General features: G+C 36.4%; 1 protein-coding gene across 1 annotated transcript in view; it reads right to left on the bottom strand.

The window, feature by feature from the left end:
• Nucleotides 1-493: 493 nt before the first annotated feature.
• Nucleotides 494-17,243, bottom strand: part of SKAP2 (src kinase associated phosphoprotein 2) — a 120,627-nt gene continuing 103,877 nt past the window's right edge. Inside the window, exons 11-13 of the mRNA XM_066554858.1 lie at nucleotides 12,831-12,943; nucleotides 3,316-3,417; nucleotides 494-2,904 (exon numbers count right to left, since the gene is read on the bottom strand). Of these exons, the coding sequence (XP_066410955.1) occupies nucleotides 3,325-3,417; nucleotides 12,831-12,943 (206 nt within the window). The 3' untranslated portion in view covers nucleotides 494-2,904; nucleotides 3,316-3,324. The remainder of the gene's footprint in view (nucleotides 2,905-3,315; nucleotides 3,418-12,830; nucleotides 12,944-17,243) is intronic.

Genomic DNA, 17,243 nt, shown 5'->3' on the forward strand with positions numbered 1-17,243 from the left:
CTTTCAGCTTAATTCCAGTCACAGAAAGTTTTTATCCTTAATAGGGGAGCAAAAGGTAAGCTGAGCCATATCACTTCTCTAAATCTTATCCATACATCTTTCTGATAGAAGAACCAGTGCATGCACCTCCATCAGAACATGTAATTAGTGGCAGTATGCACAAAGAGGTAGATCCTAACGAGATGCTGCAAAAATATGTGAACCAGTTATCCATACACAGAAGCACATGAAAAGATACTAGAGAGTGGCATGATTATATCCGGGTGCCTCTGCTATAAAAAGCATTTGTATTACCCTTACTTCTCTGAATAAATTCAAATGACAGCCCCATTTCATTTCTTCATTCAGTCTGGAGGCCAGATGGCATTAGAATCATTTACTTCACCTTGTTGTGCTTAATTACTACAATCAACACACTATTTTCCAAATTAATCATAACAAAGTAATTTCATTAGTAACACAGCAGGCTGTTGAATTATTAGCATCATAACAGTTTGCAAACAATTAAACTTTATTTGAACCTTAAAAATTTGCAGAGTAGAACATTATTATAAGATCTAATGGCAGTACCATACAAATCCAGAACACAGCAAATAATCAAGTAAAACGCTGTACAATGTGAGAGTTACAATCACTTTTTAAAAATCTGCTCTCTCACCATTTACAGAAAAGCAAGCACAAGCTAAGTGAACAAAGAAAATTAAGCAATTAGCATCTTCTACCTGAGTTTTGTTTGAGTTGTATTAACTGAGATTTTCTTATCCAAAAAAGGTTATGGAATTCGCACGGATTTAAAGTAAACCTTTCATCCGCGGTGCATCGCTGGTTTATTCTGAGACATTACCACTGAGTTTCGGGACACCTTTCACGTTTTGAATTTAAGGCAATTTATTTACTCCCCCCTAGCAATAAGCACGAAGAAGGGGGAAGCCCTAAAAGAGAATTACAGACAAAAGCCACTTGATGTCTCTGGTTGTCACCACCCAGGAGAAGCCGCGCCGGGCACCTCTGCCCCTCATCGCTTGGGTAAGGACTCCCTCTCCTGGAAAAACGGCAGAAGCGGCGCGGGACAGTGCGGAGGGGGAAGGGGGAAGGGGACAGGGACGGCACCGGCACCGGGACCCGCCTCCGCCCGTCCCACGAAAATCTGCTGCCACCCAGCGCCGCGGCCGCGCAGCGCAGGGACCGCGCCGGGGCCGCCCCCGCGCCGCGCCCCGCGCCCCGCACCGAGCGAACGCACCGCGTCTCGGGAGCAGGGGGAGGGCTCATTCCCTAAAAAGTACATGGTGGTGGTGGTGGCGGTGGGATTCGGAATTCTGTAATTAATAAAAAGCCATTTCGGTGGGCAGATTTATGGCGCTGCCATGTTAACAAGGGAGAAGGAGCGTTTCCAGCCCCGCTATTAACGCTTCACATTCTGTACACAATCCACCAGTACGCTTGACAAATTAAAGTAGTAAAAGATCTGAAGACTATAATCTATCATTTTAATGCTTCGCTGATAACACACAGAATCAATTCCAATGACTATCTCTTTAAAAAATTACAACAAAACTCGGTCCCGTTTGACGCCTATTAGAATTCAGTGTACCAGCAAGTACCATACATTAGCTGACAGAGAGCACAACATCTTAGTTTACTGAAAGGATCCAAATTCCGAGTTCAGGCTGACGTTTCCTTTTAACCCCCAGAGTCCGCGGGGTCTGCCTGAAGCATAAACAGCACAAGCAACTACACGGGGACCTGCACAGGCTCAGCAGCTCACAGGCTGGCCTGACCTGCCTCGCTGGCAGATTAAGGGTCTCACAAATCAACTGTCTGGGAGGACCCAAAAAAGTTGATCTTCCATGCTAATGGTAAAGTACATCTCCCAAAGAAGATTAACTCTGACTTGCCCAACCACTTGTCCACAAGTAGTAGTATTTTAGTGTACCTTTTTATGTTTTAATCAATGTTTTTGATTAGCCACAAAGTTCTGGCTTTGACACAAGAATGCAGGTAACTGTTACTAATCCACACAGGGTGAAGATGAAGATCTCTGTCGCACAACCTGTATCAGAATTCCACATAGCAGCAAGGTATCCAGATTTGACTCTGCAAAATTATCTGTAAGGTACAGGTAAAATATTTCACACTACCACGGACAAAAATATTTTTACCTGCAATTTATCTTGCATTGACTTAGCAAAAATTTTAGGGTTTAATATATTTTCACAAATTTCAACAGAATTACCATGACAAGTCAGAATGGTACCACAGCAGTACTACCATACAAGCCCATTTATTATATCAGCAAAATAATCAAATCTTCATTGTGTGTCAACAAAATAGTAATTAACAATACAATACTAAATATAGAAAAATTAATCATTGGCTAAAAGCATAACTTAAAAACATCTGGAGACAGACTACCCTGAAGACTTGAAATATACATAAATTTCCCTCAACTTTCTGATAGAACTGCACACAATGAACAGTGAGTATTAAAAGATTAATGAATGCATGAATTGAGTAAGAGTTTACCCTCAAAGTTCTGCATAATTTTTGTGAATCTGCAGAACAGGAAAAGATAGCAAAATTCCCTGAGAGAACACCAACCTACAGCTATACAGAGTGCTGCTGACATGTTCAAAAAAGAGCAACAGGAACTATATGGCTGCTTGTGCCCCATATGTTAATTACCATCTATTAATTTCCTAGCATTAAAATTCTATAAAAAGTGCCTAAGCAGACCATTTCCATAAAGTTATGATCAATTACAGTTTATAATGTTTAATGTACACGAGGCAATGATCTGACTACATTCGCTGAAACCGCAAAACATGTACAGCAGAATTGTCTTCCAGAGGCTGGCTCTGTAAACTGCAGCTGCACACCACTCTTCATTTCAAGTGCAGATTTCTCCTGATTAGGGAGAGGGAAGTTGAAAGTTCATCATTAGCCAAAAAACCTCAAACATGCATGTCAAGCCCTGTCCAAATATCCATCCCCTTCCACAGTTTTCTGCACAGACAGATATATACGTATTACTAAAGTAACAAAACTAAATATAAACAACATCAATTTTATTTTTTAAAAAATTTGGAAAAGGGAACACAGTTATTAAATATATAATCTTTTGTACCCTGTGGTTTAATATTTCATGTAGAACCCCAGGGGAAAAAAAAAAGTACTTTAATTGAACCTTCAATATATTTTGCTATAATCTTTATGTTAACAGGACTCCTACAAAGGTTCCAGGAAAGACATACTTATGAAACAGAGAACAAGGGAACATATAAGCCATTACAGAAGATTGGATTAAAATGTACTTACCCAGGCCTCTCAAATATCATACATCTCCATTATGTAGGCTTTAGGCACCAAGCCAATGGTTCCCTTCATTTCTCCTACCCACCAGCCAAATCTATTGTACTCCTAATTGAAAACAATACGCAGTATTAACCTTTAGTCTGATATAAATGCAATAGAGTTTTGTATGCAACTCCTTATGGATGCTTTCCCTTATATACAGTTATAATCATTTCAACTGAAAATTAAAACATTTTATCTTTTTGTTATAGGCATTCACATGCAGTTAGGCAAAGGCAGAAGATAAATTTTAAAAAGACCAGGCATACTCAAGAAAATTTCTTAATTATGGCCATGCTTCTCTAACACCTACTAAAAATAGCTGACCTCCTTATCCTCTGTTCATCAAAAATACAAAAACCTTGTCTTTGTAACTAAAATCTAATAGCACAACATTGACATATAACAATCAACAGGGATTATTTTAGTATCACAAGCTAAACTCTAAGAAACCATCAACTTATTTTAAAAACTACTTCACTCAAATGTGAAGGGAACACTATATATCTAATACATAATATCTTTCTATGGACAAAGTCTACTATTGCTTTAGGCTTGCAGGAAATTCTACAGCAGATCTCATATTCCTGACAGATGACTAATGTACTTCTGTTTCAAATATGCTTAGGCTTAGTGAGATAAATACGAAACAAAATGAATTATAATCATTTAAAGAAATAATATCTTCCAAAAGCAGTACTAAGTAAGAGTATTGCGGTATTGTGGTATATAATTATCGTAAAAATAAAATAATGTAATACTGATATGTAATTATTGTATATTGTGTCATATAAGAGATATGAGATATTTTAAGATCAATCCTAACAATGGTTCAATAAATTGTAACAGCTGGAATTGCACATACACATATGTTGAATTACAAATGAAGCATTATTAAAACAGAGACCATACTCAAAACTGAATGATTAGCAAGATAGAAATTACTTTGGAACAAATATGCAAAATACAAAATACACAGATATCTCTGATAAGCAGCATCTGCTTCCTGCTACACTGCTCTTTTGATGAGAAGAGGAAAAGGCTCTTTGAAGAATTTTGAACTACTGGTCCTACTGAGATGAAGCTACTATTTTGAACTGTAGGTAAAGTTTTTTGGTTATAAATAGCCAAGTGGAGCTTAAGGGTTAATGGTGTTTCATTAGCCCGAGCTATAATGATTTTCTGCTGGCATATTTAGCCTGGTCAAGAGTTCTCTGGGGTCCTATGAGGTGCTTAGTGTACTCAGCTCTCTCTGTGCTTAACTATGATGGCCTGCTTTCATGTGGGCTTTTTTGTTTTTTCTTTGCCTTTTTTTTTAATGCTTGCATGCAAGCACACACAGTTTCGTATTTTCTAATTGTGGAAAGGTGAACATTAGTCTTCAATTAAACATTTTCTCCCTTCACTTAACAATGAATTGGTAATGTAAAAGATTCTATCCTACTATGCATGAAATACTGCAGCAAGTGTGATTTAAAGGAAATCCACTTAAAAAACAGCAGGAAAACCTTCATTTATTATGTGAACATGCAAACAAAAAAGCTGCAAAAATAATTCCACCTTCTTCCCCCTTCCACTGCAAAGCAGACTGCTGGGGATGGGTTTGGTCTTGAAAGTCCAGAGGTATCTGAACCTGATCTTCAGTACACACTGCTCTCCACAGAAGTTAATAACCTTTCCCATGAGGCTTCACATTACACCCCAAATCCTTAAAGGCGAAACAATACCCTGACACTGAGGTTTATAATCTTCCATATCAGCCTGTTTAAAAATCTATACTTTATCTCACAATACACTGTTTAAATATACAAACTAGATTTCAAGACTGAAGTGGGAAATTGCTGAAAGGAGCAGGACTCACATATACTACTGGAATCTCAGCAATAAATCTCTCCAAGAGAAAGCAACAAAAGATTTTAAGCTGCTACACGGAATTCGCACAGTGACTGACAAGAGTGATTAAGCAAGTTTTGCTAGACATCAGCCAAAAAAACAAACAATACATGAAATGAGGGAAGTGGCTCAGTTAAGCAGTCATTAAACTGCATATGACAAATGGCACAGAAAAAGCTTGTGGATTACATTATCCATTGAAAATGTTCCACTTAGCAACACTACATGGACTTAGAAACAATTGTTTTTAAAGAAACAATTCAGATAGCTCAAATTAAAATTAAAAGCATGCTGCTCTTTTGAAAACTTTCTGGGTTTTGCTACTTACTAATACACCACTTACTGCTCTGGCATGAAGCTAAGTGAGAAGATGAAATGAATGTTGATGTAACAGACTAGTAAACTAATTTAAGGATTCACTGCAACCATTATACCATACAGACAATATTGCAACACAGAAGCCTTTACTTTACATTACTATTCTTTGCATGGGTCTCGAGAGCAACATGAAGCCCAATTAAACTATCTGCAGTCTATAGGAGTCTGAACAAAAATACAATGCAAATACCTGGCTATCAAGAACATAAAACCTTAATATCTGGTTTTAGAATAATTAGATAGCATTCCCTTTTAAACTGATTGAAGAATAGACATTTCTCTTTAAAACTCTTAACCTCTCCTTCCTATCCTCAATAATATGAAAAAGTGATCAACTAGTGAGGCAGATAAACAGCCCCCCTAGTCCTTTCTTGAAGTCACACATAAAATCCAAATTGATGTATTGTTTCTATCAATGTTACAAATTATAAACTCCTTTGCAGCAATATAATTTCATTAATACACTGCTTTTGTGAGGTCCATATGTCTATCACTGCTGCTTAAGATGTGTAGAATAAAACTCTGAAACCCACATTTGTGGAAAATAAGGATTAATATACAGAAGGATATGAATACAGTTAGGGGTTTTATATGAATAAAAAAGTTGGGAAACACTGTGCTTTTGCAAGCATCAGTTTCAGATCTCAGGTACCACTGGGTTTACCATCTGGTATCCCTCACTGCATTCAGCTCTTAATATCACTGCTAACATAGGCAAGCAACTATACTTCAGAAGGACTGATAAAATAATGAAGAGTCCTTTAATCTACAGGAAACCATTGTAGTCAATTTATAAGAAATATTGCATCCCTTTGTAGGATGTGTAATTATTTTCTATTAATCATGTGCTATAAAGCTACATTATGTGGTTATTCTGTTATCACTAGAAAGAGGCCTGCAGTCAGCTCCTGACAATGTTAGGTAATTACTAACACAAAGCTTCTTTCTCCTTATGTAGAAACGCTATCAAGATCCAGAGGTGCTGTGATGCTCGCTGTATGAAAATAACTCTCCAAAGAAATTCAATAACTGCAAAATGAATTGCTCCAAGGCAAATAGAGGGATAGGGAGAGGGGGGCAGGGCCAGATCCAGCTGCCCTGCAATGAGGAGAATGCACAAGTGTGCGGCCACGCTCTGCCATGTGACAGGGAGCACATTTGCCATACCAGGCAATGTTAGCAGAGCCAGGGGGAGGAGGGGGCCACCACAACCCCCACCCTCCCTGGAAGACAAGCACCAGGGCACTGGAATATATTATGGCAAATAATATGAAACAACAACCTTAACAAATGATCAAATGCTTTCTAAGCTACTTCTGCATTTCCACTGTCATAGAATGGATTGTTTTTTTCCCCAGCAGAAATTTATTAACCAAAGTGAAGTAATTTCACAGTGCAGGAAGGAACAGGTTATGATTTAACATTTAACATGCTGGCAAAACACTCTGTACAGCATGTTAGATAGCAGGGGGTGAAAGTCCCATCAGGGTTTACAGGCTCCTTAAATGCTCTCAGCTGAACACACTGTGAGCAAATGCTTCTCCCTGTCCCCATCCCACCCATTTCACTGCACTGATGTCTAGGTACCCAAGACTTCACGAGACACTGATCATAAAACCTTTTGTACTTGGGGAAAAGCAATAGTTAGCAATACACTCCCTATTTTCTACAGATATCATTTAAATCCAAGATTTTAGTCCTCTGCAGAAGAGAATTTTGATATTTTGACATATAAAAAGAGAAAATTTTTATACTTGAGGATTTCCAAAGCAGTTGCTGCCTTTAGAACAGTTCTTCTGCCTTTATGAGATTCTCCAGATGCTTTGCACCATATAAACTTCTACTGACTTCAGCAAAAGTTGAGAACGTCTAGTTCTTGTGCAATTAGTCTCCATTGTTGAATACATATGGTATGTTTTTTCATGTTTGTGGGGTGGGTTTTTTATTTGTTTGGTTTTAGAAAAGAGTTGCTGAAAAATTATCATTGCGTTTCAATGCCTTGAAGAAAAAAATGGAGTTGTGTTTTAAAAAAAAACACAACCAAAGTATATGAATTCAAGATTTTTCTCCTTCCTTCTTCTAGTGGCAGTGTGAATAATACTAAATCATGGGCTGAATACCTGCAAATTTTAAAACTGAAAAGCAAAACGTATCTATAGTCTTGTTTGGGGTTAAAGTAAGTAGCATCTACTATCAAGCTAAATATGTGTCAGAAGCAGGGATAAATTTTTTGCAAAGAACATTCTAGGGTGTAATTTTAGCAAGATAATATTTTAAAACATCTCCAATTCATCCAGTAGATTCATCTAGCTAAAAAGTTTTAGAACTTCCTTAGGTGTAATTGTTGAATGATACACTATCAACCAGGGAGCAGTTTTGGCACAGAACAGCATTTTCTCTAAAAGCAGAGAATGACAAATGTCTTAAATAACTGAATGAGACTTCTTCACAGGTAGTAGAGTTGTTTTAAGACAGCAATAAAATGGTCATCTTTAAAAATATAAGCACTAAATTTATTGTATGGTTGCATTATTAGGTTTTATTTCCCACAATGACATGAGAAAAAATATACAGCAATTAAAGATTTCCAATATAAATCACAGTAAGCAGACTGAGTTCTGAACCAAAACTGCCCCCAGAAAACACCCTGGAACAATAGGAAGGCCATTTTATTTTCTCTTAGATGACACGTTGCCAACTTTTCTTCTAATCTGATAGGTAAAGGCTTACATATTATCAGTATGCAAAGCAACAGAGCTGGAGTCACTTGGCATTAGTTCCAACCAAACTTCTGTTTAAAGCCTTTCACTATTGTTTTTAGACATATACTTATTGTTCTCCTACCCCACCCGGAAAGATCAAAACTAAACAAGCCAGGAAACAGGTAATGTACAACTGAGTATTGCATTTTAGTTTTGATCAGAAGCATCCCACTGAAGTGAATCTCCCAAAGCTCCCACCTTCCCCCCACTTGGCTCCCTTTGCACAGCCTCAGAGCACACACACTACATTTATTTAAAGACACTACATTATTTCATTCCACAAAACCAGGCTAGACCACTTTGGACATCCAACAGCTTTGGAAAAGCGTGGTGTGGACAGCAGGGCTCAAACACTGAGTGTTTCATCCTGCAAATCTGCTCCTAGTGGTACTCCCTATTTGCTAGAGGAGACATAGGCAGTATGGTCATGGAACAGAAATTATGGGTCTCAATATGATCAGCCAGAAAGCAACCTAAAAAATAAAACACTCAGGACTTCAGGATGTCTGGCATATATTTTAGAAAAAATACTGAATAAATACATTTTATTAAGATTATACAGATAGTGAACAAAATGTTCACAGTGATTCTGAAACAGGTGCATGGTTAAGTTGCACCTTTATTTCATAAGCAGTAACCTGAGCTGTGGACTTTCTTTGTCCTTTTACTAGGCAAAAAATACAGGTTGAGATGTGAGCATTTTAACATTTGTTGTATTGAAAGAACAAAAATTTGCCACACATGAAACCTACAACCACTGAATGTAGGGTTATCTAAGCACCAAGTTAACACTCTACTTTCTGAAAAAATTTGGAGCAAAAGGTTGCCATAGATGAGGTTTCCATGAACCATAAATACTAGAGCAGCATTGGTGTGCAATGAAATAATAAGAAGGAGAATTCCAGTTTTAGATATAATTTGTGATTTTGAAGTATTTGCTATTTTAATACAAATATAAATAAGAAATATATTAAATTAGTTTCATGTTAAGAAATGTCAGTAATTCTACTAAGCAGCTTCCCACTAACAGATTGAAGTAAATTTTCACTATTACTGGCATTTGGCTGATGAAACTGGAACTTCATAACACAAAACATACACCTAAAGCAAATGAACAAGTAATGCAAGTGTTGCATTTGCATAAATTGTGCATACAAAACTTAGGGGAAAAAATTGAACTACCTCTATCCGTAGTTATCATTGTTTCTGGAAATTGATTTCTTGAGTAGAGCTATGGAAGATTTATAAAAATGATTGCTATACTATGGTCTGTTTTCCCATTTATCACATGAGTTTGAAAGCAAAGGCAAGCCCATATATGAGCAGGAGTTAAGAGCAATCACCCTTTTAGAAAACAGGTCTACAAAGTATTGCATTTCTAACAGTCAATAGTAACTAAGAAATGTTATTAACATGTCTCTTTATCAGTACAGCTGTATTTTTTCATTACAAAATGGAATAAGGGTATATAGCTTTCTGAAAGTTCACATCATTCATAGCATAAGTGATAAAAGCCACTTGAATATTCCAGAATATTATAAAATACTAGTAATAGTATATCTGTACAGATACATTAATCAATTAATCTGAAATGTTAACTACATTTTAAAATAAACAAGTACTATTTTTATAGGTCTGTTAATTCTGCTCAGATTAAAAACTCAACTTTTGAGGGAAACTTGATAGAAAAACCTAGAAAGAAGTTGTGAGGCTTTTGGGGTTTTTTGTAAAAGCCCACAGGACTGCTGCCATACAAAAGCCACAACTGACATAAATATTTAGAAAATAGCTTAAATAGTTTTTGAATACGCCTTTAAAACAAGAAAAACATGCTTTTCCACAGTAACTGCACTAGGGCATAGGTATCTCTGTTGTCAGAGTATGAGCTCATGCTCATTGCAATAACACTGAGTTTTGATGCTCATTAAAAGCAAATTCTGGGGACCTGTCTTTGCATAATACTTAGCTATTTTAGAACGTAAACACTGCCAAAGTGAAACTATGCTCATTTTTCTAAAAGACATTTACCTAGAAACTTACATGTAACATATTCCTCCTCCTTCTTTATTTAAATTGTATAAATGCCCAAATTTGCTAAACTGGTTCATAATTACTCTGTTATACTAATGATCTCATTTCATGGAAGCAAATAGTGCTTTCCCCCTAATTTCTATACAGGTATGAGAAAAGCTGGTAAAAATATATTGCTTTGGCATAACTAATGCTGGGAGAGATGAATATCTATCTTATCACGTTCATCAGAGCAGGCCATACCATTTATATTTCACTGTAAAACAAAGAACTCTTACATGTTGCACAAATATTCTCGATATTTTGTTAATGCTTCACCCTTCCTACTATAACATGGCTATACCCATACTTACTTCCTTATCAGCAAAATGTGATTTTCAAGAGTAATGTTCCTGGCTGACATATGATAGAAAGGCAATAAAGCCACAGCTAGGTTCAGCTGAAGCTGAATTTATGACACCATTTTGGATGCATACACATCGCCCCCCTGTCAGTACCTGCATCTCTCATTTTCAACCACTAGATGGTGTGAAAAAATAAAAAAATTGCCTAGGATTCCTGCCGACTGCCACAAAATCCAAGCATTAATGTAGTGGATTAGGAAATATTTTAGAAGAAAAGTCTTGACCCACTTTGGGACGGTCAGGCTCACTTTTCTTTTGGTTATATTTTCACTTACTGGACAAAGAGCTCATAAATGATTAGACCTTGAAACTGAATCAAGTGGAGGGTTAAGATAGATAATTCTCTGGCACTTTCCCCTCCAAGGACCCTAAATTCCAAGCTGACAGTAGTGGCCAACACTCATTTTTCTGAAAAAGCTGTAACAATCTTTAAGTGGAACAGGGCTGAATTTTCTGGGCTGTATTTTGGAGCAGAAATCATTCCCATAGAGAGAGGCTCTATATATCTGGAGCAGCAGCAAGCCTGCTTCAAGGACCGATTACGGATTAATCACGGCATGGCAACAGGACTGTTGATATACAGAGGACAGCTTAAGCTACTGTTTTTCTATTTTGCTCCATTTTTTAAATTAAATTTCTCACTTTTTTGGGGAAGGAGTAGCAAACAATTTTTTTCACCTACAAGCTGAAGATTAAGATTTTATAGTTGCCATAATGTACCCGAAGAGCACAACCCACAAAGAGGCTAAACTCATACAGTGGAATCCATTCACTCATGGGCTTTTTGGGGGGAGCGAGAGGGGGAAGAAATGGTTATTTTAAATTAGTCCAATTCTTCAGTGCTGAATAACTGCTTGAAAGTTTGCCCAATCCACAAGCTTTATTCAGCCTTTAGTAATGCAATTCAGTTATTAGTTTAAGTGACAATGAAATACCCCAAAAGACATACATGGTCAAATTAATATTAGTAATACATCTTCTATATTTTTATATAGGACTATCCTTATATCCATAAATCTTAAATTTATTTAAAAGAGAAGCTGTTACATTTATTATCCAGAAATGTAGTTAAAGGTATCACAGAAGATTTAAAGCAATTGTGACAAAACTTAATTTGAAACTAGGACAAACAGATGCCTTTATCTTTCATGCACCTACTTGTGTATTTCAGTGACCTACAATATTTTTTGTACTAATTACACTGAACAGCAATTAGATAGACACATATTTTATAAAGTAGTTTTTTTCATTGAGAACTTATAAAAGCGGTTTGGTTTTTTTTTCTAATAGGGGGAGAAAATAGAAATTTCCTCTGATTAATTGTTCAGAAGTAGACTTCAATGGACCATGATATATATATTTTAACAGAGGTTTTGTTTGTGTTGGGGAGGTCAAGAGAAAATGTGAAAATTAACCAACATCAATATAAAACAAAACTTCATGCCTTTACTGTTTAGTGCTAATTCAGATGAGAGAAATTATATTTCTCATTTGCTTTGCAAACAGAAATATAATAAAAAATGCCCAAATCTGTCAGAGCAAATGAATTTGGAATCTGAGCTCTCAGAACAATAACAATCTACATACAAAGATGAAAGCATAGTTCAAAAAAACAAACCATCTTTTGTAGGAAGATCCCAAAAAAGTCAGAATCAGCAGAGTCAGGAATATAAAACAGGAAACAAAAAACATAACATACAAGGTAACTTAAAATTCTGCAAGGTTAACTTCTACAAGCAGAAAGTACATTGTCTCCTGTTAAGTCAGTTAACAAATGGTAGCCAAGATCTAACACGTAAATAAACATGCTTTAAAGTTAATTCCTGTTATGTGGCTATGTTTTAATTGTGATTATAGTTCATTTGACAAAATAATTAATTGCAGTGACTATCTGATTGCAGACAAAGGATTTGAAAGGGAGTGCCAATTTCCCCCCACAGAACTGTGGGAATGTGCCCTTGTGCCATGGCCCTCTTTTTACAAACCATGTAGCCCCAGTAGTGTCTCATACCTTACTGATAATGTAGATAACGTCACCACGTTTAAATGTCAACTCATCAGCTTCATCTCCAGTGCAGTCCCACAAACCTTGATAGAAATTGGCATAATCGGTATTTTCGCTATCTGCAAAGAAAACAGCACCTAATTATAAACCAACTAAGGCTGAGGATAACTAAAGTTACTCTTTAAACCTTCAAATAGTACAAAGCAATTTATTAGCACACATTTCTTATTCCTCTTTTCAGAAACAGCTCCTTCCTGCCATGAAAGCAAGTGAAAAATAAGTTTAATGCGCAAGCCCTTCACTGGCAAGTTGCATCACTGAGAGACATGTAGCTACAGGTTTTCAAAGCATTTTTCAAAGCTGCAACTTAAAGCAGCTATTTTTCCTCTGCCAGTATATTTCTAGCAAGCCATACATGTACCCCAACTTGAAACTGATAAAACTGCTAGAATATAATTAATAATGATCAGTGAAAGGAAGCTAAAGTATTTTGTGATACACTCCCCCTCTCTCTCCCGTTCCAACAAAATTAAATAGCTTCTCTGAGAACCTCTGAGATAATCCTTGATTCTTCCTTCTGAAATATTGGAGAACTTGGAAACTGTTGCTGAAGCTGCATTTCAAAAATATTTGTGTCAGCTCCAGTTTAGGACATTAAGCCCTGGCTAAACGTGCAACTACACTACAGTCATAAACTCATCCTTCTAACAGCATAAGCACAATGGATGTGCTGTGTTCAAGCTGCCATACAGACCATTAACTGATTGATTATTTAGCACTCTTTGCTCTGTAATACGGCAATAACACAGTAATAAATGCTTTGTCATACATTTACAATACAGAGTACATCTATTGAAACACAGCGCTCACACACAGTTAAATACACTGGGCGCTTCTGTTGCACTGCAAACTATTTCCTGTTTTTAATTCCATGAGAATGGAGTGTGATGAGTTAATGCAAAAAGAATGTAAGCAATACCACTAAGATGACCGGTTACATTATGTATACACTAACCAGACAGAATGTATACGTACTAATAATTTACATCACTGGAAAGCTATCTTCTAATTCTGATAACATAAATATCACTGAACTGGCTGGATCAAGGCTGTCATCTTAGTTTTGTTATATGATCCTTGAACTGCAGGCTTGCTGGTTATTCCAACATACACCAGTTACATTTGCATGTCATTAGCACTCTACGCCATTATTTATAGTTTACAATTTAACCATGATTGGTTCATTTTATTACAAAAAAAAATCCTGCTAAAATATCAAGTATCAGGAGATAGAAAGCATCACACTATAAAAGAATAGTGGTATTCAACTTGTGTTCTTCTCTATTTTGGCAAATACTTAGATTTGAATTTTAATACTCTCTGTGTGAGCAAGAAGAGTTTGTTTTCTCTTTCTCCATTTCAGCCTGCATTCTGTGCTATCTTGTTTGGGTGGCACTACTGTCATAAGGCTAAATATTCACAACCTTCTATTCAAAGCTGCTATGCCAGTTATCCACCATTTAATTTCCATAAACTGGTGATTAGGATCTATGACTTTCTGCATAGCACTAGGGGGCGTTCTGGCTGCCAAGGCCCAAAATCTTCTGTCCTCACCCCAAAAGCAACAATTCATACCCATATGAAAGCTCACAATCATTCAGAAATAAGAGATTTAGTTATTTTAAAATGCACAGACATTTTAATATGAAGGCATAATCAGTTTGAAATGTTGCACCTCCAAATTTTGGCCCTTCCTATTTTTCACTTCATTATTCACCAATTTAGCATTAGACAATTATAAACAGTAACACAGGTTAGCACAAAATTAATTTGTGATAAATATTAAATCGGAATCTCTCCTTGGTCATTTCTTACTATACAGATCACAGTTCCCAATTCTGTGTCATAAACAATAACGTAAGTCCACACAAGAAAAAAATAAAAGAACTATTTTGGTACATCCCACCTCTCAAATCTTTCATCAGTTGGCTTATTGATTTTGTTTAAAACATATTACTCAGGACTTTTACTTCTTCAGAACATCACTGAAAGAAATCATGACTTTCCACACTGACCTTTACCACTTTGAGCTCTGCTCTTACCTTTATGTGCCTGCAGTAACTCCTGTTAACACTTAAGTGAGTTGCAACAGAAGGGACCCAATAGAGGGTGAGACACGTCTCTCCTTTTATGTTCATCACGAGCATTTAATTAAGTTTTAAAGTGGAAAGCAACTCAATTAATAATGTGAACACACTGGAAAGATGCATTTTAAAATAAGCTTATTGCAACAGGGAAGATTCTGACCAAAGACTGACCATGGCTCTGTGCCCTCATCTGTGAATTCAGCATAAGATAGGGTTATTTTAATCAGAAAGCCACATTTTTCAGAAAAATATACACAGTATACCAAGAGCACAGAAAGAAAAAACATGGAAAAAAAGTGGCAGTGTAAGTTTGTGAACAACTATTCTATAAGGGTAACTAACTATACATGAAAGACAATTGTAAATGTAACTTCAGACTTTATACACCTAAAGTGAAAAGGGCTTCATATAATGATTCATAGTGCTTACAAACACAGGTGTAGAATGAAGAAAAAAAAATAGGCTGCAAAAACCTCTGCAAAACACAAGCCCACTCATTCTTACTTTAGTCCCTTTCAGTTTGAGAAGACCTTGACAAATTTCCTTTTATTGCCTCTGAAGAATGGTATAAAACAAAACCAGGAGGTCTGAGTAAAGGAATTTGGTATTTATATGGCAGTGAAATAATGTGAAGCTTCTTAAACACATGTAGTACCTGAAAACAGATGGATTTAGCATCAAGAACTTACATGCCCATTACAGTTCAAATTCCAAAGGTATTGATTTGCCGGTGTTACTCTGTTAAAATTACACTCTATTCTCAAACACTTCAAAATGTTGCATGCCTTAAAAATACCATGACGACATAACTGCTAAACTGAAGTGTGTTACATTTTGAAGGTATGGTCACTTGGCCAGAAATACAAATAAGACATGATAAACCATTAAGTGTGTAGCTGAGGGCAGAAAGCAGTTTGGTTTTATCTACCCACTGCTTTGAAGACTACCAATCCCAAGAAATGGGTGAAGAGGATTTTGGATAGGTTGTTTCTCCAGAAAATATTTCTTTTATTCCAGGACAGCTACTGGATGAACTACTATCCAATAGTTATCAATACTCTTCCAAAAAGAATTCTTCATGGTTTACACCAGCCATCTCTGCTTTTCTAGTAATGGTAGTAGGAACAATGGATATTTTTGTTCAATACACGGATGGAAACACTTCAGAGTTATTTTGACAGATCAAAAGACAATGGCTGCCAGCCTCTCTGACAGTAGTCTCAGGCTGCTTATTTCACTGAAAAATACTGCCATCTGACAATACGTGCTTGAAGAAAGAAAGGTAAACAGTTCAGGTAAAAAAAATCTGAAAAATATATCACTCAAGCATGCATCTCAAATATTAGACTATTTAAAACTTAGGAATGCCCATGAATTGCTCAAGGGGAAAAATTATAATAATATTCTAACAACCACAATAGACAGAAAAGAAGAACCAAACCACACCACAACTTGAAAAACAGATTAATAATACATATTTCAGAGGGATTTAAGTGTGCTATCTCACTGCAGCCTAAGGCAATCAGCAGGTTAATTTCTGCCCCCTACATTGTGACAATTTTTGCAATTCCCATTTCTGAGCACAAACCTGACAGAGCACTAAACAGACCAAAACAAAATCAAAGTTACAACCTAAATATGAAAATGCACTACATAAAACGTTAGTATAAATGTGATTGTGCCTGATTTGTTTCAGTCGTCCATTTTAACACTGATGACATGCAAGTTAGCAAACCCTACTATGGTAGTGATTTAGAGCCAGGAGTTCTATTATTTGCTTGCACATTCCTTGTGGAATGAAGGAATACATGTGAATGTTTTCCATGCACAACTGTGGTCCACTGCCTAGCATATTAAACAGCTTGCCATTCTGACTCATGTTCCTCAACTCTTGGTAAGATTTTTCAAAAGTTAATAGTGTCAGATTTGAAGATTCTTTAACAACATTTGAAAAATACAAACTGTAGCCCCTTTGGTTAGTTATGTGCTCAATATTTACTATTGTGAAGGCTTAAAGATGGAGGTACAGCTGAAGTTCAAAATTAATGCTATCAGAATGAGTGTCTTACACAAGTGATCTAGACTCTCAGTTTTGAGTCTCAATCACCAAACAAGACAAGCTCTGTCAAAGAATCCAGTTATTTGTTCGTTCTGATGATGCCCTAAGCTTCAAAAAATGCCTGTTAGTTGCCCTTTATCCCACAGGCCAGAAAAGTTACAAAATAAGGGCAAAACAACAGTAGGGTATTTATTTAGACTCAAAGTCTTAATA

This window comes from Molothrus aeneus, chromosome 1 (genome assembly GCF_037042795.1).
Source record: "Molothrus aeneus isolate 106 chromosome 1, BPBGC_Maene_1.0, whole genome shotgun sequence".
Classification (NCBI taxonomy): Eukaryota; Metazoa; Chordata; class Aves; order Passeriformes; family Icteridae; genus Molothrus; species Molothrus aeneus.